At 42.6% G+C, this 26,257-nt stretch overlaps 3 protein-coding genes and 1 long non-coding RNA gene across 4 annotated transcripts; 1 reads left to right on the top strand and 3 right to left on the bottom strand.

The window, feature by feature from the left end:
* The first annotated feature begins 9,519 nt into the window (after positions 1-9,519).
* On the top strand, positions 9,520-11,210 carry TAS2R41 (taste 2 receptor member 41). Its single transcript, XM_019715349.3, has one exon. The coding sequence runs from the start codon at positions 10,069-10,071 to the stop codon at positions 10,993-10,995; it is 927 nt and encodes a 308-aa protein (XP_019570908.3). The 5' UTR covers positions 9,520-10,068; the 3' UTR covers positions 10,996-11,210.
* Positions 11,211-12,397: 1,187 nt separating this feature from the next.
* Positions 12,398-17,320, bottom strand: LOC148757363 (olfactory receptor 2F1-like). Its single transcript, XM_088800403.1, has 3 exons — positions 17,308-17,320; positions 12,607-12,803; positions 12,398-12,568 (listed from the first exon to the last, which is right to left on the bottom strand). The coding sequence occupies exons 1-3, from the start codon at positions 17,318-17,320 to the stop codon at positions 12,398-12,400; spliced, it is 381 nt and encodes a 126-aa protein (XP_088656529.1).
* Positions 17,141-18,379, bottom strand: LOC109436626 (olfactory receptor-like protein OLF3). The gene has a single exon (XM_074315913.2). It carries the CDS (start codon positions 18,366-18,368, stop codon positions 17,409-17,411), a length of 960 nt encoding a protein of 319 aa, XP_074172014.2. The 5' UTR covers positions 18,369-18,379; the 3' UTR covers positions 17,141-17,408.
* Positions 18,380-20,441: 2,062 nt separating this feature from the next.
* LOC109436632 (uncharacterized) lies at positions 20,442-24,633 on the bottom strand. The gene is made up of 3 exons (XR_016022219.1): positions 24,536-24,633; positions 21,726-22,378; positions 20,442-20,937 (listed from the first exon to the last, which is right to left on the bottom strand). It is a non-coding gene; the product is annotated as an uncharacterized LOC109436632 (long non-coding RNA).
* Between the last annotated feature and the right edge of the window lie 1,624 nt (positions 24,634-26,257).

Raw genomic sequence — 26,257 nt, 5'->3', positions numbered from 1 at the left:
TATAAATTCAAACACTCCAGAGGTTTAGGCTGGTTCACTGATGTAACACCCAGCCTGCATATTTTCTATAGTTATTAGAAGGAATTGCTGCCATGCTTCTTTTACATTTTAACAAGAATTTATTGTTAGACATGGAGCTCTAGGTACATATCTTCCTGCTCAGCGCAATGGGGATATGAAAGTAGCATCTAAACATTCAACAAATCTACCGTACAACATACATAAACCAGTTAGAGGAATACAAAACAGTGATAAACTGAAGTGACCATTAAACAAGTACTAATAGTTTATATTTGACCCTGGTTCCGAGAGAATTCTAAAATGGAAATTAATCAGACATAGTTGTCTGCAGCGTGATCTGTATATGATGTTTGGCTGCAAATTTGATGTCTCAAGTACGGGATATTGGGGAGTTTCCATCTATCTTTCATAATAGTCTGGTTTTGACATCTCTTAATGTCACCGATGGCCTCCTTTTCTGAATTCCTGTAGACTTTTGGCCTTGTATCTCTGGCCATTCTTGTGTGATTCACTCAGGGAAACGGGGATAATCTTGAGATTAAAAAAGTCACAAGAAGAAAGGCTTGCGTGGGAGAAGACTTGAGAGGGGGGCTGAACCTTTGAAATCAGATCAGAATTGTGAAGCATGGGGTGAGCCAGGATGTGGCTTCTGGTGGCTGCTCTTGGGTTGGCGTCTGTGACACGCTTGCAGTGAATCTAAGTTCCAATTGTTTGGATGGTAGGCCTCTTGGTGGCAGATAAAAGCTTCTGAAACTGGGCTTTAGCAGTCGGCAGTGGGATGCATTTTGAACTTGAGTTAGCTGAGCTAACTGGCACGTCTTTTAATTATAAATAAGTGTTGTCCTGCACTTTGTGATGGTGCCAGGCTGGGGTGGCAGACAGCTGTGGGCAGTGGAAGCATTTTTGACCACTTTTAGTGTTCTTTCTGTAAAATTACACTATTTTTTAGAAGAGGTTGAATAAACTACTTAAGACACAATACTTACTTAATACTATTCGTTTTCTATTTTGTTCAAAGTGATTTGTTTGAAAATGTGAAACTACTCCAGTATCACTGTGTTATTATATTTCTTACATCAGAACTCAAGTGCAATAGTTTTTGAGGTCAAGATGGATTTCTGTGTTTAGGGGGCACTATCATTTTCATAAAATAAGGGATCGGGACTTGACTTTCTGAGGTTGGTGGCTTCCTACCCTACTGACAAACTCCTTGGGAGCACTGTGATTTGGGTCCGTACCAAAACAACCATCCATTCAGCCCTGTAGGGATCAGATACAAGGAGATTCTTGTCCTTATGGCTGGAAAGCTTCAAACGGAGAAAGAAAACAGCTGGTCCAAACATTCAACATTAGAAAACATTTCCATTCTAGCTCCTCTGTTTGGTAATTGAGAAATCCATTAGGAAGCTGGGGGGAAAGCTGCATTTCTCAAGTTAACGCCAATAACTATATTATATAGTCAATAACATGTTTTACTTTACCTGTGTTTCAAATTTTTTGTTACATGTATTAGTTTAGTTTTTACTAGTCTGTTAGTTTGGGGAAAAATCATCCCTAACCTTTAGTAACAATAAAAGACTTTCAGGGCTCCAACCAGTCAGACGGCAAACATCTTTATATGTACAATATGCTTGTTTCTTCTCAGCGTTTCTGAGCTAGACACAAACATTCCTGCTTCTGTTATCATAGCATTTATATAAAGTCTTGCTAACTCATTCTCCTCAAATAACCAAATATTGAAAGCATCTGTAACCAAATATGTCAGTAATGCAATTTGTAGTAGGGTGACACACAAGAATTATTTGGAAAAGGAAAAGCAACAAAGCTCATTCATTCAACAAATATTTCCTGAGTCCCTCTATGTGGGCGATGTGAGAGCTAAAGAAGACGTAGTCTCTGTTCTGTAAAAGAGTAACATACTTTTCTAGCAGACCAGGAACAATGTCTGAAATTGAAGCGTGTAATTAAAAGAGTAAGACTATACAGTTTGTCAAGAAAATATTCTTTGAGAAAATGCTCTTTTTTATTGTGGTAAAAATCACACATAAAATGACCATTTTAACCTTTTTAAATTGTGTAGTTCTGTGGCATTAAGTACGTTCACATTGTTACACAGCCAACCCCACCACCCATCCCAGAACGTTTCATCCTTCCCAACTCAAACTGTCTCCATTAAACAATGTCTCGTTTCCTCCTCCCCTCCTAAACCTTGGCGACTACCAGACTACTTTCAGTCTCTATGAATTTGACCACTCTCGGTAGCTCATGCAAGTAGAACCAGACAATATTTGTCTTTTTGTGACTGGCTTTCCCTTAGTATAATGTCTTCAAGGTTCATCCATGTTGTAGCATGTGCCAGAATTTTCTTCTTTATTAAGGCTGAATAATATCCCATTACAGGTACATACCACTTTTTGTTTATCCATCCATCTGTTGAGGGATCTGGGGTTGCTTCCACCTTTTGGCTAATAATGAAGAATGCTGCTATGAGCATTGGTGTCCCCATATCTGCTGGAAAGTAAGAAATCCTTTTTAAAATCAGAACATGAGTGGTGATGAACATTTTGTGAGGAAGAATCATTGAGGTACAGTGAATTAAAGTTATTTACAGGTGCCGATGGGTGAAAGAGTCATAAACTTTATGTCTTAAATTACTATTTTTTTTTACTAGAGCAGTGAAAGAGACACACATGGTAGAATATCTTGGCTATAACGAACGGGAAGTCCTTATCTGGGGCAGCTCAGCAGTTGCTTTGTGGAACAGCATTTTAGAACGCTGGGGTCTCCTCAGAGAACACATGCCAGGAGCTCTAGTTTTCTCACCTCAGGAAGGGCTTTAAAACCACAGAGCTCAGGGCAGTCAGTCTCTGTCCTAAATCCATTGCATACTCACTGGGGTAAAACGAAATTAAGCCTTCAGATGTTTGCCTCTGCGTGACTATGCTCTCTATTCAGATTTCTTTGCTTAGTTTAAAATTTGGACTCCAACTTTTGCTTAGGTCGTTCTATCTTGTAGAGACATCTGGAAAGTGAATTGGTTTCCCAAGGAGGACTCTGCTGGTCTTTTCCCTCCTGTGGTTTTCTGTCTTTGACTCTCTCTTTGAATCGCAGCACAGGCCTCCTTTGACCTTGTACTTGCTTTTGACAACATCATACTTGATGGGCCAACATGGTCCCATCTTGGTTTCTCCTGGCCAGCCCCGTCCAGCAGTGACCAGTCACCCCGCCCTGAGAGGAGGAACTGCCAGTGCCTCAAAGAACGTTCTTTTCTTTTGCTTTGACTTGACATTTGAGGATGGTTCCCATGAACTTCGGGGATTCTGTGGGATCAGAACCTGGGAATTTGGAATAGGCTAGTCAAGAGTCCTAATGGCAACCAGTCGGCCTCCTATTCACTAATTCCCAACATTCAAGTGCGTACCGAATACTAAAACTAACTAATAATCGTAACGAATACAAACATGAATGCTCCTTCCATGCACCACACCCTCTCTACTGCAGACATTCTCTACTCCTTATACAGTAGCTGGTATTTGGGAAGTAGAGACGATTAGGGCTCCGATTTTGGTCATGAGCTTGGAAATTAAAGGGCATCTAAGGCATGGAACTGGTGATGATGATGAGAAAAATGAAACCAAATGACATAAGGGCTCTTGGAGAGTGTGGTACAGTGTCTTGGAGTCAAGATCTGAGTTTAAGAGTTCATTTTTCTCTGCCTCTTACTTATGTTCTGGCTTTGGGAAAGTGTGTTACCTTCACAGGGTCTATTTTCTTTTCTGTAGGACGAGAGTAGAGGTTGAAATCCTCAGGTTGTGACAGTGGTGGTAACGTGCTACTATTGATGGTGGTTTTCTGTTAGCAGGAGGGGTGAGCAGAGGTGCTGAAAAATTTGGTTGGACCAATTAGTTAAACACTCAGTATTTATATAGAAGATTTGCAGGAAAGCAGCTGTAAGTCAGTCTTTGGAAGATTAATATACAACTCTGCATAACAGTGGGACATTGAATACTGGTACTAGCTCTGTCCTGCTGTGCTCTGCCCTCCCTGCCCTCTGCCAGATCAATGAATTCTTACTAGTCTTAAATCATGGGGTCTTATAAGCTAAGGTAAATGTTGGTGATAAGGTAGAGTTATTTAGTCTCCCTTAAATATATCACAAATGACTTATTAGTTTTAAAGCTTTGATGTTCTTTATGGATAATACAGGATTATTCCAGGAAACTTGGAAAATAAAGACTATTATAAAGAAGTTGAACAATCACTCAGATTGTCATTGTTCAAAGATAATCACCATTGACGTTCATTATTCATTCCTTCCAGACATTTTTTTCTCCCGTAAAATTGTATCTACATGTACACATGCACAAAAATAAATAATGTTGATGTTTCAGACATTTAAACACGTTTTACAAAATTAGGATAATAAATGTATATGTTTTTTAATATGCTATGAATATTCCCCTTTTCTGCAATAACAGACATTAGAAAGCCTTCCAATAAGTACTGAAAGAAACTTTGAAATATATAAGTGAAAAAGCATGAAAAATATAAAATGGTAAATAATGAGCACAGTAACTCGTGATTTCATGTAAAGAATCTTTATTTGTTTCTACAGATGGCAGTTTGGTAGGACACCCAAATATTTTGTGGAAACTATGGCATAAAACATGAAAAAACAAAACCCCATAAAGTTAGGAGTAAAAATGTTTCTTTCAACAAGTTTGCTGAATCAGGATTTTATTATAAATTTTCTATAGTAATTTTAAATGGAACCAGGATACAATAAACTTGGTGCTGTTTGAGAGTTATTCCGCCAGAGTGGTGCTCTGCCCTCCCAGCACCCAGCAGGACAGTCTGGAAAGAGACAGATTCTGAACATTTTATTGCCTGCTGTATTTTTATCTTGGCTCATGGGTTTGCAATCTGCATTGTGATTACGGTCATTTTAAACATTCCATTTCCTCTGTGCAAAGAGGGACTCATGGGCCAGTCCTACCCTAGATTCTCAGCCAGTGTTATTCTGCATTGTGTCCCAAGGAGCACGCTTTCATGTATGTTGACTTTACATTTACTATTTTTTAACCACTGTAGACAAATGTTATATTATCTAAGACTGTCCCAGAAGCCATATTTGCTGACACTCTGCCGCTATGGGGATATTTATTACGATGATTTTATTTTGCATCCAAAGTATCAGTGGTTCTCTCTCTCTTTTCTCTCTCTTTCTATCCACAAATCATGTGTTTATTTATCCTCCTATCCATTCATCCTGTCATGGACATATATAAATATATGAACTCTAATATAATATTTAACACACATCATATTGTGGTCTACATTTCTGAGTTACCATTCATAATTATTTTTTTATTGACTCCAGTATTTTTTTCAGTTTTACTGAGGTAACAGTGAGAAATAGTGAGAAAAAAAAACCATATATAGTGTACAATGTGATGATTTGGTATATGTATACATTGTGAAAAGATTCCCACTATCAAGCCTTTTTATTGTTGAGTTATAAGTGTTCTAATGTATTCTGGATGCAAATTCCTTATTAGATATATGATTTGCAAATATTTTCTCCCACAATGTGGTTGCCTTTCCACTTATTGATGGTGTCTTTTGAAGCACAAAAGTTTGTTTTAATTTTGATCACATTCAATTTATCTATTTTTTACTTTAGTCACTTGTACTTTTGATGTAATACCTATCTAAGAAGGTTTTGTCTAACCCAAGGTCATGAAGATTTACTCTTGTGTTTTCCTCTATGAGTTTTATAGTTTTAGTTCTTACATTTGGATCGATGATCCACTTTGAATTCATTTTTGTGTATTATGTGAGGAAGGGGTCCAACTTCATTTTTTTGTGTCTGGAAATCTAGTTGTCCCAGCATCATTTTGGAAACTCATTGAGTTTTGATGAAGGTCAAAAAATTAATATATGTAAAGCACTTAGGATAGTCCATGGGGATGCATAGCAGCATTGAGTAAATATAAGTTGTTATTATTTTATCATTTATTATGCTGAATTGTCATGATATGTCTACTTGTCTTTCTCTCTCAAGAGACTGTCTTAATCTTTGCACTTATGTGCGTTGCCTGGTGCCCAACAGACAGTACGTGCTGAATAGATTTTGCTGAATGGACGAATTATAAATCAGGCTTCTCTGTTCAGGCAATTAATGGGGAAAGCACAGGACAGATGCCAGTTTCAGCACTGACAATCTACTGTGCTAGACTTGGGTCCCAACCAAAGGACATCTCAAAGTTGCAACATGTTAACAGTGCCTGCCCTAGGGCATCTCCCCAGAGAGCATAGAGTGCCATCCCTGGGTGCAGATCACCTCTTCAGAATAGTTTTCATTCCCATGTCTCCCTCCCCACCTGTTTGTTTCTTCCTCCCCATGTTCCCGAGTGTGAGCTCCTGGAATGGAATCCCTCTCTCATATTAGTCTCAGCCCAATCTTCTTTGCTGCATCCTTTGACTTTCAATCCCTAAACGCTGAAGGTACACGTCTCACTCCCAGCCCATTAACAGTTTCCATTTACATTTTCTCCCCACATGATCTCATCTAGTTTAATGGCTTTAAATACCATGTTAGTGTTGATGACTCCCAAACCTGTTACTCCAGCCTTAACTCTTCACTGAGATCCAGCCTTAAATTTCAGTTGTCTGCTTTCTGTCTTATCTGAGATATCTAACAGACATCTTGAACTTAACATAACCACAACAGTTTCTCCCATAAACATATTTTTCTCTCAGTCTTTCTCATCTAAGTAACTGGCTCCATAAAATTCTCCCAGTTACTCAAGTAAAATATTTCGGATCTTTCCTTGATTCCTCTTTCTTTCACCCACATATCAAGTAAATCTTATTGAATCTGCCTTCTACATCTGCCAGCATCTCATCACTACTCACCATCTCCAGTGCTTCATCTTGAGAACAAGCACCATCTGCTTGTACGTGATTTATTGCAGTAGCCTCTGATAGCCTTCTTCCACCCTTGCCTCTCCCAATTTATTCTCTACACAACAGCCCAAAGGATCTGTTTAAAAACAAAATACATCACACGACTCCCCTATTGACATCCCTCTAATGGCTTTCAATTCCATTAGGATAATAGTCAACTTTCTTACTATGACTAACATGACTTTCTTGATCTTGCCCTTTACATAACACGATATTAAAGGTTGAATTTTCTATCAGGTGCAGAGATTTAATGATACGAGATTTCAGAGCGAGTTAACCAGTTCACAACATGCAGGTTTTCAAAGGAAATCCGTATAAACCTGTTCCATAATTCTTGAAACCCTTTGATAAAAATAAAAGGGTTGAGACAGTAACAGAGAGAGGGTTTTGTGAAGAATAAATATTTAGAAAAAGCTCTGCTATGAGTCCCATTCCATATTCCATGGAGGAGGACTAGGAATGCATCCCATCGCCTCAAACCTGGTGCTGGTCCAGAGCTTCCATGGGGCCGCTTGCGAAGCTCACTGTATTAGTTCTTCAGCTGGGAGGCGCAGTGAGCTAGGGGCTTGATCCTGCCTGGGCGATTAAGAGAATGATAGACAGACCGACCAGCTAAGGTTGGCGTAGAGTCAGGAGAACGTGGCTACATGAGGACTGTGGGGGCTGGGTTGGGGGCCCACTGTGAACCACAAGAGAGAGCGCATGGCGTGTGCATGACTTGTCTTGAGATCTGACTACTAGGGCTGCCTCGCGGAGTGTGGAAACTCCAGCAGCAACAATTAGGTGGTGAATGCCTAGGGGCCGATGAAGGAATCCCGAGGGATCACTCAAAATAAAGATGCTTCCTTCCCATCAAAGGGAACTTCAGGAGAGTGGGCTCAGCAGGGACTTTCAGATCCCTGAACGTTTCCCATGAGAAAGAGAGTCAGTATAAACATCTGCCAGGCCTGGAAAGCACAAAGCCAGATTACTTTGGTTCTCGTCCATGTAAGATCTTTCCCGTGCCTTTCCCATTCTCCCTCTGCGTTAGCCATCTCAGAGGGCTTGAAGCTGCAGTTATCTCGTTAGGTAATGTTCGTATATTGGACTGCAATGTCCAGTTTCAGTTTGAGGCTGGTTTGTGAATTGAAGTGATCTTGGGATGACCTATTTGATAAGAGTGAAAAGAAAAGTCATGTGGTCTGCTGGAGTTCTTATTCTCTGGCAGGAGAGGGAATCCTCGCTGAATAAAGGTAGAATAAATGGTGGAAGAGAGTTAATAAAAGCATGATGTGATAATATTATGAATACAGCCAGTGATACATGGCAAAGGCTCTATTTGTTCAGGCTGCTCAGGCCTCATCACCCCTGAGAAAGCCTTCTCCAGCCTAGAGGTCTAACGGAGCTGTAGGTCCAACCTTTCCCTCTGGTCATTCTCCATCAATCTTACTCTTCCGTTTTCTTCAGAACACTGGTTACCATGTGAAAGTGTCCTGTCCATGTGTTTGCTTATTGTAGTTACCTTCCATTGGACTGCAAGTTCCCTAAGCAGGGATCCCACCTCTTTGGTTCACTGCTCTATCCCCAGTGATAAGAATAGGTGCCCTGTACACACACACACAAATATATATATATATATATATATATATATATATATATATATATATATATATATATATATATACACTCAATAAATACCTGTTGAGTGAATGAATGAATGTGAAAATTTTATGGGAAGCAGATATCTGAGAGAGAGAAATGTACATATTTACCCAAGGTCAATGGGATCTCTCTTTTCATTAGGGAGTATTAATTTTAATAGTTATACATTGATACTATGGTGGTAACAACTTTCACATTGTTTGTACGACTGATTAATTGACTCTTTCATGACAAACTCACAACCCAAAAGGATGCATGAACATAAAAAAGGTTTTAAACAAATGTGGAGAAAGGACAAATTTGAAGTATTGAGCAGAAAACATTTGACTATGGATTAACTTGAATCGATTTTCATTCAAGAGAATGTTTTTATTTTTCAGCATGGTCTCATAGGGAACTCTTTTTAATGTTGGTGTCAGAGGACAGGACTCATATATGCCTTGTAAATTATGGTATCTCAGTGTGGCAGACAGATGCTAAGTTGGTCCCCCCAAGTCCTCCACCACTGATATGCTCACCTTTGTGTAACCCCCTCCCTTTGAGTACATGTGGGTAGTGTGACTTGCTTCTAGCCAATAGAATATGGGAAAGGTGATAGGATATCAGTCCCTTGATTACGTTGTGATATTTAAGACTCCATCTTGCTAGTCCACTCTCTCTAGAAACTCTCTTTGCTGGCTTGAGCCGCCATGTTGAAACAGCCCACTTGGCAAAGACTGGGGGTGGCCACTGGGACCTGAGGTTGGCCTTCAACTAATATTCAGCAAGAAGCAGTTTCCCTTAGTCACACAACCACATGGAAATGAATTCTCTCACTGGAAACATAAAACCAGTTTAAACCATTGTTTAAACCATTATTAATCATTTACAGCTCAGGGGCCATGAAGGATTTGGGAAGAGGTTCGACAGAAAGGTAGACCAAGGTATCTGACCTTGAAGGGGATGACAGCTGCTAGGTGAGGGCGGATGTGTGACAGGGAAGCTCAGCTGGAGACAGACTTCTCTAGCATCACTATTTGGCGTAGATCTTGGCCATGTGAGTGCGTCTCTATACTTGTCTATATACTTAACGTCTTGAGAATGGTCTGATGGGGAGAGGTGTGTTTACAGGGCCCATGGGTAGAATAATAAAGATGGAACTCAGTCACAGCTTCCCTGAAAAGCCCTCTATGTTAATATTAACCATGGCAGCATGCAGGAAAAAACAAAGAAGGCAAATTAGGGGCAGTTGGTAGGCCCAGTGGTAATTGAGCCGGGGGAAATTTGCATCATTGCTGAGCCAAGCTCACCTTTCCTCCATTGCCTGAGCAAGCCTCCTCCTTCTAAGTGAGCTCTGGCTCAGATGCAGACCCGGATCATTCTTCACACACCCAGGAGACATCAAAAGAGGGAGTGTGAGTGGGGGGTCAGGGGGAGGCCGGGGAACAAGGTGCCACAATGCATCCAGCAATCTCAGCCCTCTTGATGCTGCTCTTTGTCTTGCTGTGTTTCCTGGGCATCCTGGCCAATGGCTTCATTGTGCTGGTGCTGGGCAGAGACTGGAGGCGGCGTGGCAGGTTGCTGCCCTCGGACATGATCCTCATCAGCTTGGGCGCCTCGCGCTTCTTCCTGCAGTGGGTCGGAATGGTGCACGACCTCTACTACTTCCTTCACTTGGAGAGCTACAACCGGGGTCTTGTGCGGCAGCTGTTTGGGCTCCACTGGGACTTCCTGAACTCGGCCACCTTCTGGTTTGGCACCTGGCTCAGTGTCCTCTTCTGCGTGAAGATCGCTACCTTCACCCACCCCACCTTCCTCTGGCTGAAGTGGAGGTTCCCAGGGTCCGTACCCTGGCTCCTGCTGGGCTCCCTCCTGATGTCCTCCATCGTCACCCTGCTCTTCTTTTGGGGGAACCGCGCTGTGCATCAAGGTTTCCTATTAAGAAACACTGCGGGGAACATGACCTACAGGGAGTGGAACAAAAAGCTGGAGATTCACTACTTCCTACCCCTGAAAGTGGTCACGCTATCGATCCCTTACTCTGTTTTTCTGGTCTTCATGATGCTGTTGATTAATTCTCTGAGGAGACACAAGCGGACCATGCAGAGCAACGCTGACGGCCTGCAGGACCCCAGCACCCAGGCTCACACCAAAGCTCTGAGGTCACTCGTCTCCTTCCTCGTTCTTTATGCCCTGTCCTTTGGGTCTCTGATGATTACTGCTTCAGGCTACTTCTCCTTAAGGAGTGACTGGTACTGGCCGTGGCAAATTTTAACCTTCCTGTGCACGTCTGTCCATCCCTTTATCCTCATCTTCAGCAACCTCAGGCTTCGAGGGGTGTTCAGGAAGCTACTTCTGTGGGCTCGGGGCTTCTGGGTTGCCTAAGTGGCATGGTCAGGTGAGGATGACAGAACCACCCCCTGCTTACATGGAAATAGCTTCAGACACAGGCAGACGTCCACTGGATCATGCTGTGGGGTTCCTCCGTCGGGAAGGAGAGTAAAATCTGGGAACTGTCTGAGCACAATACCATCCTTGCGACACTATTAAAATGGGGCCGCATGTGTCCCAAGGATCCAGTATTGTCCAGAAGATCAGAATATAAAATTCTGTGCTAGTCTCTGTTTTGTGTCCTGTGTGTTGTGTAGAAGCCTTCAGTGAAAAGTCTTGATTAAGTGTACTGTCTTATCCTGTCAGCCTCCTGGGGTTTTAAGAGAACATGTGTCTAGGGTGTGGATGGGAAACAGCAACCTTCGTGAGGACAATGTAATGGTTACAACCTAGGAACAGTACTTGTGGTGGACAGTGGGCAGGGCTGGGATGTCTAATGGCCCTTCCTTCTGTGGAGATTCCTTTCCTCGCTAAACTTGAATCTTTTGGTTTTAATTTTATTACAGCTACTGGAAGGTTTCTTTACATCACCCCACCTCTTTTCTCACTAGTACAGATTTCAATTGTTCGGCCTTTGATTTTTCTCCTCTCTGAAGTCTAAGTGGCAGCCAGACTTTTCCCATGTTTATTCTTCCATTAGAATCACACGTTATGGTTGTCTGCATTGTCACTTTATCTCTGGAACTTTTTTTTATCAAGCAAATGTCACAAAGTCACATGGGAATTGAATAAACATGTACTTTTTGTTCTGATAAAGACTCATGAATTTCAGTTAGTTTGTGTCTAAAAACTGTTTAACCTCTTTTTTTTTTTAAAAAAGAATCACCCTAATAAATCTTATGTTTAAATATTGTTTTAAAATAGCTTGCTCCAATTACTATGCCAGACATTTTTAGAAATAATTTTGTAGAAGATTTTAATTAGAGTTGGCTGGCACTAAGGCAGGCTTTAAAGTTTTTGCTAAAAGTCGTCAATGTGCAAATTTCAGAGACTAACTTACAACTGGGTTCTTGATAGGGAGAAATTTTAATCTCGGAGAGTGAAAATAATTTCCCAACCAATTAGGGTGTATGTTGCTAAGTGGATGCACAAACATGAACTATAATTTTGGGGCAAACTATTCTACATTTTTATTTTAAACTTTTATTTTTTAATAGGTGATACCTTCGCATGGTTAAAAATTCAAAATGTACTGAAGAATGTATATAAAAATCTCCGTCTTGTCCCCCTCTGTGGCATTTTTACCTGTTTTTTTTGTCTGTCCTAGAGATATTTTATTCTATAGGAGAAAGCCACTCATGCCTAACTAACCAGTCAAGTAACTTATGTACATACTAGTAGCTAACTAACCAACTAGCTTATTAGCTGTTATCCCTGTGTCTTTCTACACAAGTGGTTACACAACGTACATGCTGTTCTGTGGGTCACAGGTGGCCACGTAGCGGTCATAGGCCATGCGGCCAGCAGTAGGAACTCGGTGCCCCCCCAAGGCCAGCGAGGAGAAGACCTGGGTTGCACATCGGGCGAAGGAGATGGTCTTCTTCTCCAGCAGGAAGTGCACCAGCATCTGGGGGACCGCACAGGAGGTGTAGCAGGTGTCCACACCGAGAGGTTGCAGAGGAAGAAGTACACGGGCAGATGCAGGCGGGTGTCCAGTCCGACCAGGAGCAGGATGAGCCCGTTGGCCAGCAGGGTCAGCAGATACGCGGTCCCAAACAGGACGAAGAGTCCAGCCTGGGTCTGCCTGTCACTAGAGAGCCCCAGTAGGACAAACTCACCCACCCAGGTCAGGTTGTCCCTCCCTATGGAATAGGTGGGTCAGGTTGTGGCAGGAGGTGGTGGTTAGAGAGGCCAGAATCAGAATCAGAACTCAGTCTGGGACGGGACAGAGGACTCTAAGTAGGACTGCAAGGACTTGTACGTTTTCTCCATTAGACTCTGAGCTTCTTGAAGTCAGGCACCTTTTCTGATTTTTCTTTTTATACAGAGAATCCTAAAAACTGTTTCATAATAAAACATTTTTGTTAGGTACATGGATAAATAAAGTTTAAAGGTCTTGTGGATTGTTCTCTAATCCCAAATCTAGGACTGGAATTCCCTTATGTCCTTATTATTCAGGCTCGAGCCAGGGGTTCTTCCTGCTTCTCCCAGAAGCCACGCTGGGTGGATGACAGAGAAAATAGCTCACTTGGTTCTCAGTGCACTGATTAATGGAGCTTAGTCTTAGGTTGATAAAATCAAGGCCTCATTGTAGAACATTATACCAACTATAATTATGCCCCAACTTCTTGCGATTATCCTATTTCCTTGGTGAACTGCTGGCACTTATTTGAATGTTAAAGTCAGTGATTAATAAAAGATGAATGCATACATCACTTACTTGCAGTGACAACATTTGGAAACTGACAGTGCCGGCAGATGAAGTCAGTAAGGGAGTGCCTCTAAAACCCTTTGAGCTTTGTTATGTATAAACCCTTCTGTCACAGCAAAGATGTGCTTGCCCTTGGAACACCTCCCTGTTTACTTTGCTGGTCTTTAGCCTCTATCAAAGGATAAAGGTGAACACATTTTTGTTGTTGTTAGTATGAATATACTAAGCAATTTTGTAGTCTTTATTTTTCTGTGTATTAGTAGCAAGTCTCTCTAGCCCCATTTCAATATTTGCCTCATGTGCCTTTGCAACATGGTGGGAGAAGGTAGTTCTCTTGGCTAGTATGAGAATAAGGATAGACCACAGGGACACGGAGAAGAGTCTGACTGTTGGAAAAGCCCATCTGACTGCCTATTAGGGGAAGCTTGAGAGGGAAGGAAAAAATTCCAGATAATAGGGTTCTCCTATGAAAATCCCACAGGATCCATGGTGGATCCCAGCACAGTGCTTTCCACATTGGGCTGCCCATTAGAACCACCTGGGATGCTTTGAAAACTCCGGAAGCCCAGACCACACTCCAGAGTAATTGAATTAGAATCTCAGGTGAGTGGAACCCAAACATTAGTATAATAGTAACTTTTAATGTTTCCCAGGTAATTGAAATGTTAAGTTTGAGAACCATTACTATAGAGGGAACATTTAACCTTATTTTGGAAGACTCGGTTTTTGAGAGAGGAATATGTTTTAAGATGAACATGGAAGAGTCTTTGAGGAGGAAAGATCTTTTGGGCTAAACTTCTTGCTCTTTGTTTGGGAAAGTTGAGGCCAAAAGAGTTTAAATGATTTGTCTCAACTCCCACTGTGCATCAGTGAAAATATGATCCTAGATATCTTGCCTTTGGTGTGTTGGGTCTCCCCGTAGCCTTAGCATTCTGAGATCTGGTCCAAAAACAACATTTGAGAATATCTTAGACCGAGGGAAGAACTAGAGAGTATTAAATGATGTAATGTGTGAGACAGCCCTTCATAAATTTCAGAGCATTCTTTAAATGAAAAAGGATTTATATTAAAGGATATGCGAGCTGGGACATAGAATCCAATGAAATAGAAATGAAAACAATTCAACCCAAGTCTTTCTAACAGGGTTTGAAGATAGGGCTCGAGGTTGGATGGGGTTGAAGAAGGCAGAGCAGCTGGATAGTATCCTCTGTCTCTCCTGGATAATATCCTCTGTCTCTCCTGGATAGTATCCTCTGTCTCTCCTGGATAGTATCCTCTGTCTCTCCTGGATAGTATCCTCTGTCTCTCCTGGATAGTTGGAGCCTACCCTTTTCTTTCTTCTGGGCCTTCTGTCGCCAGAAGGTGTCACTGTAGAAAATGCTAAAAATAGAAACTGCGTTTGGTGCAGTAGCCAGGGGCTGAGTTTCTGAGCCCAGCACCTCAGATGGGAGCTCCCCCACACAGACATCCGCCCCCTTTGTCAGCACAGTAAGTAATTAAGCCTTAATCTCCAAATGTGGCCCCTGAGTACATAGAACAGCAACTGAAATTCTCACCGTTGAAGAGAATAAAATGCGAAACAAGAATCACAGAAAAGAACGAAAGCAGGAAGGAACTTTCTGGATCCTTTCAACCTCATCATTTTACAAAAGAGAACACTGAGGCTCAGAGAGCAAAAGTGTTTCGCTTGAGGTCATTCTGCCTGTTGGGAGCCGAACTGGATCTGGAATCTGAGGACCACAATCCCATGTTCTTCCTGCTACATCACACTGAGATCCTGCAAAGCCCAAGTGTACCGTGTTTGCCCGAAAATAAGACCTACCCTGACAATAAGCCCCAGTTAAGATCTCAGCCCGACGGATGCATTTAGTACATTATGACCATGTTCCAGAAGAAGATGACATAACTGTATTGGAATAAATGTAGATTGTTGTACATGAAAAAATAAGACATCCCCTGAAAATAAGCCCTAATGGAGCAAAAATTAATATAAGACCCGGTCTTCTTTTCGGGGAAATTTGTTATCACAGTGGCCAGTGGGCAGCAGCATCTGACAGAATGACGTGGAGAGCAGGTTTGATTAATAGGGGGGAGGGGACAGTCCGGAAAGGTGTAGTGTTTGAGATGTTGCTCCTGGCAGCCAGGTGGAGACTTTGAAATGCCACCTGGCACTTCAGTAATGCAGGAAACAGGCTGCAGAGGACTTTGGATAGGTCCGTGGACTGGAGGTCTAGCTCATCAAGTTAGCTGACCTCTTTCCATTTTTTCTGTGAAAGGAAAAATCCATTCCCTAGCTGAGTGGGAGTATGGGGCCCACATACCAACTCTCAGCTTTCCCAGAAGCCAGGAGGTAAGACCTGAAACACCGTCCACTAAGCTCTGCTCTTTCACTTCCCCTTTCTGACTCCTGACTAACTGCCTGAAGGATAGAGAGGGTGTTTTCTCTTTTTATTGTACCCTTTTAGTTTCTAACAGGGATTAGCCTACGAATTTAGTAGACTGACGGAATGAATGGACATTATCTTGAGGCATGGCTTCTTTAAAATCCATTCTCTCACATAGAAGTTAATTGGAGAACCTTGTAGATGGTTTCAGAGTCTGCTCTGTGCTGCTACCTCAAGAATGACTCCACTCAGGAGGGTCTCTTGAGGGAACCCTTCTGATTAGTAGGTGTCCTTTAAATACATTGAATGTCTCTTTAAAGAGACAAGGAACTCCGCCCCCCCCCCCAAAAAAAAAAAAAACAACAAAAAACTAAATTCTAAAACTCAAACAATGGGGTAAATAGGAAAATATTTTGGACTCCTGTAACTTAATGAATTGATATTTTCTTTGGATAAACGAGATGTAGTCTCTTGCTGTGGAAAATAGAAGTATTATTTTATGTACAAAATATATGTTTTAATTATTGTCATTAGGAGGTGTCAATAAATTACTGTCCGGACTATATCAGAGGTCTGTAATATTTAGGTAAGAGATGCTTTATTCTGATTTTTAAAAGTTGTTGTTAAAAACATTTTCCTGGCTATAATTAGCACAGCTTCACTTTATCTTTTAGGATGTTTAGAGCTTAATCGTTAACTGTGTGTTATAAGATCAGAGCAAAATTGTCACCAGTGGGGAATTGTGATTCTTTCCTTGTTGAATAGCTCAGCTTACCTCTGATGTGTGTGGCATGACTTCTAGTGAAGCATAGGTTCTGAATACATCCCTCAGTTTTCACAAGAGGATATCCTTAGACCTGACTGTGCAGAAAGCTGTGTTTGAGGTCCTGAACATTTGACTTTTGGGCCAGCCATTTGCCACCACTGCAAGTCTGAGAGGCAAACACACAGAGTGATGTCCACGTGACTCCCACACGGTCCCGTCCTGCACAGCAGGGCTGTGAGGATCCTTACTGTGATTTGGGGTCCACGTCCCTAGTGAATCCCCCACCTACTGAGCTGTGTGAGTTGCATGGGTGACCTTTGTACATATGGCTTAAGGCCGGTTTGGTGCCATGGACACAGGGACTTTTGTAGCTTATATCCTCCCCTTTTCTCACTGATTGCAGGAAAGCTTAGACATATAGTTGTAAATTTGAGCAAGGAAATTGATTTCTTGGCATAAGCTTTGTGTACTGCCCTGACTTCTGATTTAATCTTTCCTTCTAATTCATATATTCCAGTACATATATAGTATATATTATCTATAATGTATACATGCATATATATATATATATATATATATATATATATATATATATATATATATAATGTGTGTGTTATATATATGTACACATATATACCCGTTCAATTTTCTGTAGGGTGTACGTATTTCTAAATTGTTAACTTACATTAAAAAAAATAGTAAGTCAGGAACCAAAAACAATCCAGAGATAAAATCCCGTTTCTCTATCACCTCAAAGGCCAGTAGTGCCGCTGCGGTCCTCCCACCTGCCGTCTTCATCGCCTGCCCACCTGTGCACACACGCGCACACGCGCACGTTGTCTGGAGCGCGCGCTGCACGGCCCACTGTCTTCAGAGCGACGTCCTCTTACGACAGAGTCACGTGCTCGTGCTTGGCTGCAGAGCCGCTCGTCAGACCCCGACTCAGCGCTGCCTTCATGTCCTTGTTTCGCAGGCTGTAGATGAGCGGGTTCAACAACGGGGTCGCCACGGTATAGAAGAGCACCAGCACCTTGTCCTGCGTGGCGGAGTCGGTGGAGCTGGGATGCATGTAGGTGACCAGGGCCATCCCGTAGGACATGGAGACCACAGTGAGGTGGGAGGCACAGGTCCCGAAGGCTTTGCGGCGCCCCCTGGTGGTGCGGATCCGCAGGATGGCGGCCACAATGCGGGCGTAGGACAGCGAGACCAGGCAGCAGGGTACCAGCAGCACCAACACGCTGGAGGCCGCTATGGCGACCTGGTTGAGGGTGACGTCCACACAGGCCAACCTGACGAGTGCCAGTGTCTCGCAGCGCACGTGGTTCAGCACGTGGTGCCCACAGGTGGGCAGGCGCATGGTGATCGCCGTCTCTACCACAGAATTCGCCGTGCCCGCAAGCCAACAGACAGCTGCCAGCACCACGCAGCACCTTGGGTCCATCGCTGCCATGTAGCGCAGGGGGTCACAGACCGCCACGTAGCGGTCATAGGCCATTGCGGCCAGCAGTAGGAACTCGGTCCCCCCCAAGGCCAGCGAGGAGAAGACCTGGGTTGCACATCGGGCGAAGGAGATGGTCTTCTTCTCCAGCAGGAAGTGCACCAGCATCTGGGGGACCGCACAGGAGGGGTAGCAGATGTCCACCACCGAGAGGTTGCAGAGGAAGAAGTACATGGGCAGGTGCAGGCGGGCGTCCAGTCCGACCAGGAGCAGGATGAGCCCGTTGGCCAGCAGGGTCAGCAGATACGCGGTCCCAAACAGGACGAAGAGTCCAGCCTGGGTCTGCCTGTCACTGGAGAGCCCCAGTAGGACAAACTCATCCACCCAGGTCAGGTTGTCCTTCTTCATGGAGCGGGTGGGTCAGGCTGCGGGGGTGGGGGGTGGGGTGGGGGGGTGGGGGGAGCAGAGTCAAAGGCCAAATCCAGATGATACTTTAGGAGTCTCAGATTAAACCATGGGCTGGGACTGGAGCTGGAATGGGACGCCTCCCCTCAGGTTCCTTAACTAAGGTGCTTAAAGGAGATTGTAGTGAAGATGCTGGAGAAAGGGACAGTTTGGTTTTCACACTAAACTGCGAGATCCTCAAGGATAAAGTCCCTATTCTGGCCGTCCTTTTATGTCTGGGATTCAGCCCAGTTAAAAGTGTATAAGAGATAATTTATCAATGCAGAGGGGAAGACAGAGAAAAAAAGTGTTGGAGGAAAGGGAGAAAAAGTGATAGAAGGAAGAAAAAAGAGTAAAAGAGAAAGAAACATGAAGAAAGGACGCTAGAAAGTAGATCAGGAGGGAAGGAAAGTGGAAGACAGGGAAAAAAGAAAGGATGCTTCAGTGTGTGAGAGCAGTGGGTAAAGTATTATAATCAAACACTTGAGATCAAGGGGGGTACCCCGTTTCCTCACAGTTATTCCCAAAAGACTGGATTCAGTTGCTCTTCATGTTTTTTTTTAGGGTCTAATCTAGGTTACTGCCTAGAAAGGATCCTCTCATATCATTTTCATTGAGATCATCAGTCCAGATGAAGTTTAAATCCTTGAAACCAATATCTGTTCAGCCCCTGTATGTGCCAGGGGCTGTGCTACACCTCAGACACCTGACTGTGAACAAGAAAGACAGAAGCACAAGTCCAGCTGCCTTGTTTCTTATCACTTAATCAGGAACGCAGAGATTAAATTAATAATTACAAAATTAATTAAGAATGAGGTTAGTCGTTGGTTAATTAAATTTGCAGCTATAATTAAAAGACCACAGCAGTGATGCCTTCCTTTTCAATAATGTGCAATTTATATAGTACACGGCAGGCATTTATTTAGGTGTTTAAGGAAATGATTAACAAAATAATGTCATGAGACCATTTGGAAACCAATGATACTCACATATTACTACTGAGTATGAAGTGACTGAAATCCACTGAATTTTTTTCAGAGAGAGTGAATTCTTCTTTCTCAACTAAGATTGCTCTGGGTTATCTCCCTTCCAACATGTCGACCAACCCTCTATAAAAATAGAATTAAATGCCATCAGTTTTTCTTAATACAAATGGAATCTCAAGGCATATTTCCTGCTCTTAAAATAATTAGTAAATTAATTAACTCATTTATTAAAAATATTATTGAATATATGAGGCACTGTGCTTTCAGCAAGGTTCTAGGAAATACTGCCATTCAACATTAGGAATTTGTGTGTAGAAAATCAGTAATGCCAGAGGATAAAAAAAAATTTTTTTTTTAAAATTGGATCTTGGTGAAATCTGTGAAAATCAAATGAGACAGCCAATAAAAAGGACAAATACAACATATCCAGGTTAAGAAAACCAGAGTAGAGCCATGGAATCAAATACAATGGAATTGAAAAGCATAATCCAATTTAGATTTCTTCTGGCTGGAAATAGTGGCCTGGGCTCTTGTTGGTGGAGGCAGAGAGAAGAAAACCTGAATGGAGCAGGTATCTCTTGCCTTCTATTCAGCCCTGGCCCTGTAGTAGTCAGAAGGTGTCACCATAGAAACTGCAAAGACTAGAAAGTGGCTTCCGGGTCTCAGGGTTGGAGACTGGGTTCTAGGGCCAGAGGGCGGTAGCTAATGGAGGGCTGAGGTTCCGAGTGTGGCCCCAGGGAGACAGTGGCTGCCCACGGAGCCAGATACCAGCAGAGGAAGTAATTCAGCTCTGTTCTACTATGATCCAGAGGCTGCTATGGCATCCTGAATTCTTACCTTGAGAGTCACTGTCATGGATAAAAATCCCGTCAGAAGGGCTCTGTTACTGTATAAAAAGATAAAATATGTTAGAAATGAAAGGAATCATAGAGATCATGTTTCCCATCCATTTCATTTTACAGACAAGGAAACCCAGGGCTTTTTTCCAAAAAAATGTTGATGCTGTTTTTAGAGGATGATAAACTTTTTATTAATAAATAGCTTTGTCCTCTGATTTTTGGGGGTAGTTAGAGAATTTCATTCCACTTTGCTTGGCTTAGTGAATATTTCCTGGGCACTGAGTAGTGCCTGGTCCAGTGGCAGGTCTAGTGGCTGGGGTAACAGGGATCAATACAGCCTCGTCTCCTTGTCCACGCACTCAGCCTGGCAGGAGGATAGAGAAAGTGAGTTATGATCATTTCAGGGTATTCCGAGGAATCTCAATTATAAAGTCTGGTAACTGGAGACATCGAGTTGGAATATGGAAATAGCCAAGCAGATATGTAGAAATAACGAAGTAAAAGTAAAGAAACAACTAGTCCATTTGCTTCTTGAAAAAAGTAGGGGAGGTTTAAGGTGTATGGAGATTGGTAGTAAGGAGACCTGGGTTTCAATCTGTATCAATCAACCATCCAGGCATCACTATAAATCACTACCTTTTTGAGCCATAGTTTCTTTGTCTGCACAAGGAACAGGTAAACACCAAGATCTCTCCCAGCTCTAAAGATCTGCAACAAAAGAATATACATAAGCTGTAGCTCAAAGCAGTATAAAAAGGGGAAAGTAATTCATCAGTCTTTGATCACTCTAAGAATGTATAGCTGGTGAGACTAGAGGCAGTAAAATATTATGGGTGACTGGGTTGGGGAATAAAAGCGTTCGTATCATACATAACTGTTTGGGGAGGTGTTAATGAACACAACCAGGCTGACTTGATAACCAGAGGCTAATGAAACAAGGAAGGGGCCGTACAACTAGAAATGAGAGAACCAGTTAGGTTAAGCTGAAAGCCTTTGGCTTTCTGATACATGTGCTTCTTTCTAAAGTTGGTCCCAGATATTTCCTGGAGTGAGGGAATCCTTAACACCAAGTTTTCCACCAGATCAGGGTCCAATCATCAAAAAAGATGGGGTCATGTCTATCTTTGGTCCTTCTACCAATCCCACCGCTTTTCCACACCTTCTTCTTAACTCCAGCATAGTGCAAATGCCTGGAGGCCGAGAAAAGAGCCTTGTCTCTTTTGATCTCCACTCTTCAGTTCTTTGAATGTATATCTGTAAATGCTAAGCACTTCAGTTTATACTGTTGAGTGGAGGACTGACCACGACCCGAGAACTCTATAGAGTGGCTCGCAAAGGAGTTGCATGGTCATGGGGAGAATCAAAGAACCATGACCAGTGAGAAAACCAGTGGAGGATCCCAGAGCAGTCCTGGGCACTCCCAGGGATGTGGGCTGTATCATCTCAACCTCCCCATAACCTTCCCCGTGCAGGACTCACTGAGGCTCAGTGCTCACCTATTCACAGAACTCATGTGGGATGGAAAGGCAGTGCATCTCTCAGGAAGTCCTTGAAGCAGTTGTCCGTCCTCTTCCTGGGAATGGAGGTTTTACTTTGTCAGCCCGAGCTGATAACTTTTCAGAACCTAAGAATCCCCAGAGGGCAATTACTTGCTCTTGGTATGGGGTGTTTCTTTACTCATCCCTCTTCCCCCCAAGCTAGTTCTTGGTAACCACAGCTGCTTATTCTTCTAAGTTCCCAATGGGATAGACATTCTGGAAATGTTTTATCTCAACTTTTAATTGTTCTAGTTATCAGGCTATGAGCGCTTCCATGACTTCTCAGAGCCTGATCTCCTTCCTAAGGGAAGAGAATGAATGCGTCTTCTCCCTCCTTCCACATATCTAGTTTTAGTGCCCAGGGAGTGGTAAGTAAGCCATGCACAGCAGAATCATCCTGTCCATGGCCAGGAAGCCACTGAGAAATCCCAAGTTCACAATCATTAAAATATTTCTACAGGCCCCTTGGTGGTTTCCCATATCACATTTCCATTGAGTTGTGTTTCCTTTGCATGTTTTCATACCACCAGAAGCGTCTCCAGCTTTCTCTAAGCTTGATCTCCCTGTTCTTGATCACCTTCCACAAAGTTGTAATCTTTTCACTGGAATGACTAGAAGGAACAGAGAAAACAATGAGTCAGGATGGGGTTGATTCCCCAATATGTACCTGTCCGTTTCTATGGTACTAGAACATGGGTGTTTGGTAATATGGGAACAAAATACAGACATTGTTCGTGAGTAACCCACTAGAATTTTATTTTTGGTAATCATTGGCCAATGTCAGCAAGATGTAGTTTTAATTATCTTGAAGCTGTGTCACTCTAGGAACAATACATTGGGGAATGGTAGTTTCAGTGTATGGTCTTCTTACGCAGGACGTGTTCACCTCTGCTCCTTCCATCATTCAGCTAAGCCCAGGACCTAAGCTCTCCCAACCTCAAAGGCCATCAAAAGCAAAAACTGAAAGGGCCTTCTGACTGAGAGGGGAGAAGAGAAAGAGAAAGTGACACCTGAGGGGGGGGGCTCCCGATGCACATAAGGTAGACTTAGCATGAACTGGTACAGGTGAGCGAAGGGTGAAGGAGAAGAACCGTTGGGGACCATCTTCCAGATGATACAGCGTGTGACCATCTAACAAAAATATTTCCTTGCCATTCAAACAAAAATGCATCTTTCCTCCTTTTCCAAACACTAAAGTTATAGATGATATGTAACTGGATGACCAAAAAGATTAGAAAATAGTATGTTCAGTATAATCCTGAATGGCAAAAAATACTGTACATACATCTGGATGTATATAATGACAGAAACATATGAGTAGAAAAAGAACAGGAAGGATGATCTTTAAAATATCAGTGGGTTATCTCTGGTAATAGGTGTATAGTTAGTTTTCTTTTCTTGTGTTTGCTCCTCTATATTTTGAAAAATGTCTACAAGAAACATTTTTCTAATATTCCAAATGAAAATTTAAAAATTATTATTCATATAGATATGTCATATTGCAATAGGGATGGAAAAATCAACTCGCTGGCTTAATGTCCAGCTCTACTGAATGGACTTTGGACAACATAAGTGAGTGTTAAGGGGTGGGAGGAAGGTATAATTAAAATTCTGCCTCAGGAAAGTAGACGTGACTACAGGTTTTGAGTCATTTATACCATGAAAGGTAAATCTGCAAATATTCTACTGTGACACACACTCTGAACGAGGCACAGAACAATTGGTGTTTGCTCTGGCTTTGGTATAAATAGTTCCGTGACTTTGGGCATGTCATTTAATCTCCCTGGGTCTCCCTTCCCTCATCTGTGAAATAGAGATTCGACTAGACCTCTAAGGATCCTGCAGCTCTGGAAGTCTATGTTTTCCAGTGTGGACATTACAGTATTCTCCTTTCACCCTAGATGCCGATGTCTGAGACTGAAATCAGACCATCATAGGTTCTAAACTGTTGTCTTGAAGAGATAGGAATAATTCTCACCTTTGAGCCTGATCCACACCAGGAGTTACAATGACAGAACCAATGTTTTATATGCTATTTGGACACCTAGCTCTTGGAGAAAATTCACTTCCTATAAAGACGGTGCTGCTTGCCTGGGTCTTTCCCTTCACTTTTTTTGGAATTGCCCCACCCCTCACTTCCCCATCACCCCCACACCCCCTTCCACCCTCATATCTATTTGAAACAAGGCTTTCCTGTTACTAAGAACAGTTTAGTTCCCTTCCAGTGAGCTACTATATCTGGTTCTCAGTTATGCACCTTCCCCTTTCAGTTCTTTGCACTTTTTACCCCTTTAAACCAGAATTAGCCTTTCTTTACCTTTCCTCAATGAAATGTCAAGAGGCACCTTGTAGGAAGCAGGTTACCTGGGGTGATGGCCACTCTACTCCACAGAAGCTTCAATAACCTTGGATACAACCCATCACAAATTAGCTCTGTCATGAGAGGGTCTGAATACTGCTCTGCTTCCTACCTCTGTACTCCAGGAAACATTTAAAATGGTATTTCTGTGCTCTGGTCTTCTCTATGTGACTTGGAGGAAACCACTTAAGTGGTGGTGGTGGGGATGAGGAAGAAAGACTGGGAAACTCGTATTTAATGAGTACTAAATGCTCTATAAGAGTCATCTCCTTGAAACTTGATATAGCTTCCTTATTATGTATTAATGTTGGGCAGGTATGGTATAACCTATTTCTGGAAAAGTCTTTCCTTAACAGATTACTGGCACACACATGGAGTGAGAGCAACCTTTACTTTAAGGTCAACTTACCCATGTAATGAAGTAACAAATTAAAATACACTCTTCATGGATGTTCATGTAGCTTCTTTGTTTTCCAAAGTGATCTTATCTTCTGGAGTCTACATCCTGGTGGATAGTATGGAAAGGGAAAAAAAAAAAAAAAGCAAACAATATAATATGCCAATTAAAAATATCTTAGTTTTCTACAGTATAACTAGTCTGTTTGACTTAATCTTTCTTTTTCAGTCTTTAATTAAATACTAATTAAATATTTAATTAATTCAAAGTTCAACCTTTGATCAGAATGGTTTATGTCTTTCTCAAGATGGCTTCTGGGTATAAGAGAAAAACTGATACTATTGGGATATTGTGAAACTTATGAGGGTATTGAATCACTCTTGTTTCCTGTGAGTTCTGGGCTGGTCTCTGCAGTTGGGCAACTACTGTCATCTGTATATACACATGACTGGTTTCTGTTGAGAGGTGGTTGGTTTGGGTCTGGCCGTGGCATCCACTGTTGATGTCTGCAGCTGAGGGACCCGTGGACTGTTGGACTGTTGTCTTGGCTTTGTCAGGGTTCTGTGGCAATCCTTTTGTTGAAATTGTCTCACTCCAGGGTTTTCTAATATGATTCCCTCCCCCCACACACAGACACACACCAACTCCAAGAACTAACTGTCATTCCATTTGGGGTCCTGGCTTAGGAAGTCCGCTGTGTAGATTTTTTTTCTCCACCAACCTGATCCTCCCCTGACAGGTTTTCTGTTTTCTGGTAGAACTTCCAGCTGCCTTCTGCACCTTCTGCTTGAGCATGCAGGAGCTAGAGGCTTACAGCCAGCCCACGTTCTAGGATCCAGGAGTGTGTCTCAGATTGCCCTATCTGTCACCCTTCTCCACGGCTGCTGCTCTGCTGTCCCACAACGACTGTGGAGTTTCTGAGCCACCCTGAGCAATGGTCTCCCACCAGGATTCCAAATGGGGATCAGAAAAACATTTCTGCTTTTGGCCGTCTTCTCACTCCATCACTTCTCCATGCTAAGGGACCTAGGTCCCTCAGAAGGAGTGGTCAGGACACATATATTTGACTATCTACTTCTCTTACTGTTCTCTTGCTTTCTTTTTCCCTACACCTGTGCCAGAAGGGGAAGGTTTTCCTTCTCAAATGCAGGGGCATCTCCTGTATCATGTCCTGAGTTCCCTGTGCTTCTAGTTTCTCAAAATCTCTGTGTTCAAATCCGAAGTCTGTGGATTTTGATTTAGGTGACTCAGGACAACTAGAAATTTGGAATTAATAAAGACAAAACTATATTGATCTAATATTCCCAAAGCATTGACGGTTATATTAATACCTACTATTCTCCATACAGTGTTCATCTTTCATGGAGAATTGTCCATCTTGCCTGTCCTCTATTTAGCTCATCACCCCTGCCCGCCATGGACAGGTTGGGCCTTCAGTTTCAACTCCATGAATTTTCAATGAGGAGATGCTCCGCGATCTTCTCCCCGCTGGTTCCTGCAGTCTCTGTCCTCCATATGTATCTCAAGCCTGATCTAGCATTCAGCTTCTTCTCCCTGGTATTTGGCCTGGGTTGCTCATCATTCTGTTTCATTTTCCATAGATGCAACTGACTATGGGTCCCTGTGGGTCCCTGTGGGGCTGTGGGTCCCTGTGGGCAGAAGAGGGAATGAAGGAATGTGGCCACGACACGTCTGGCTGCAGGACCAAGCTGTTGCATGACACTGAGATTGTGA

The sequence above is a fragment of the Rhinolophus sinicus genome, chromosome 8 (assembly GCF_057876585.1).
Source record: "Rhinolophus sinicus isolate RSI-liver-muscle chromosome 8, RSI-T2T, whole genome shotgun sequence".
In the NCBI taxonomy this organism is placed as follows: Eukaryota; Metazoa; Chordata; class Mammalia; order Chiroptera; family Rhinolophidae; genus Rhinolophus; species Rhinolophus sinicus.
The sequence above is the reverse complement of the archived record's forward strand: the minus strand, read 5'-3'. Positions and strand labels throughout refer to the sequence as shown.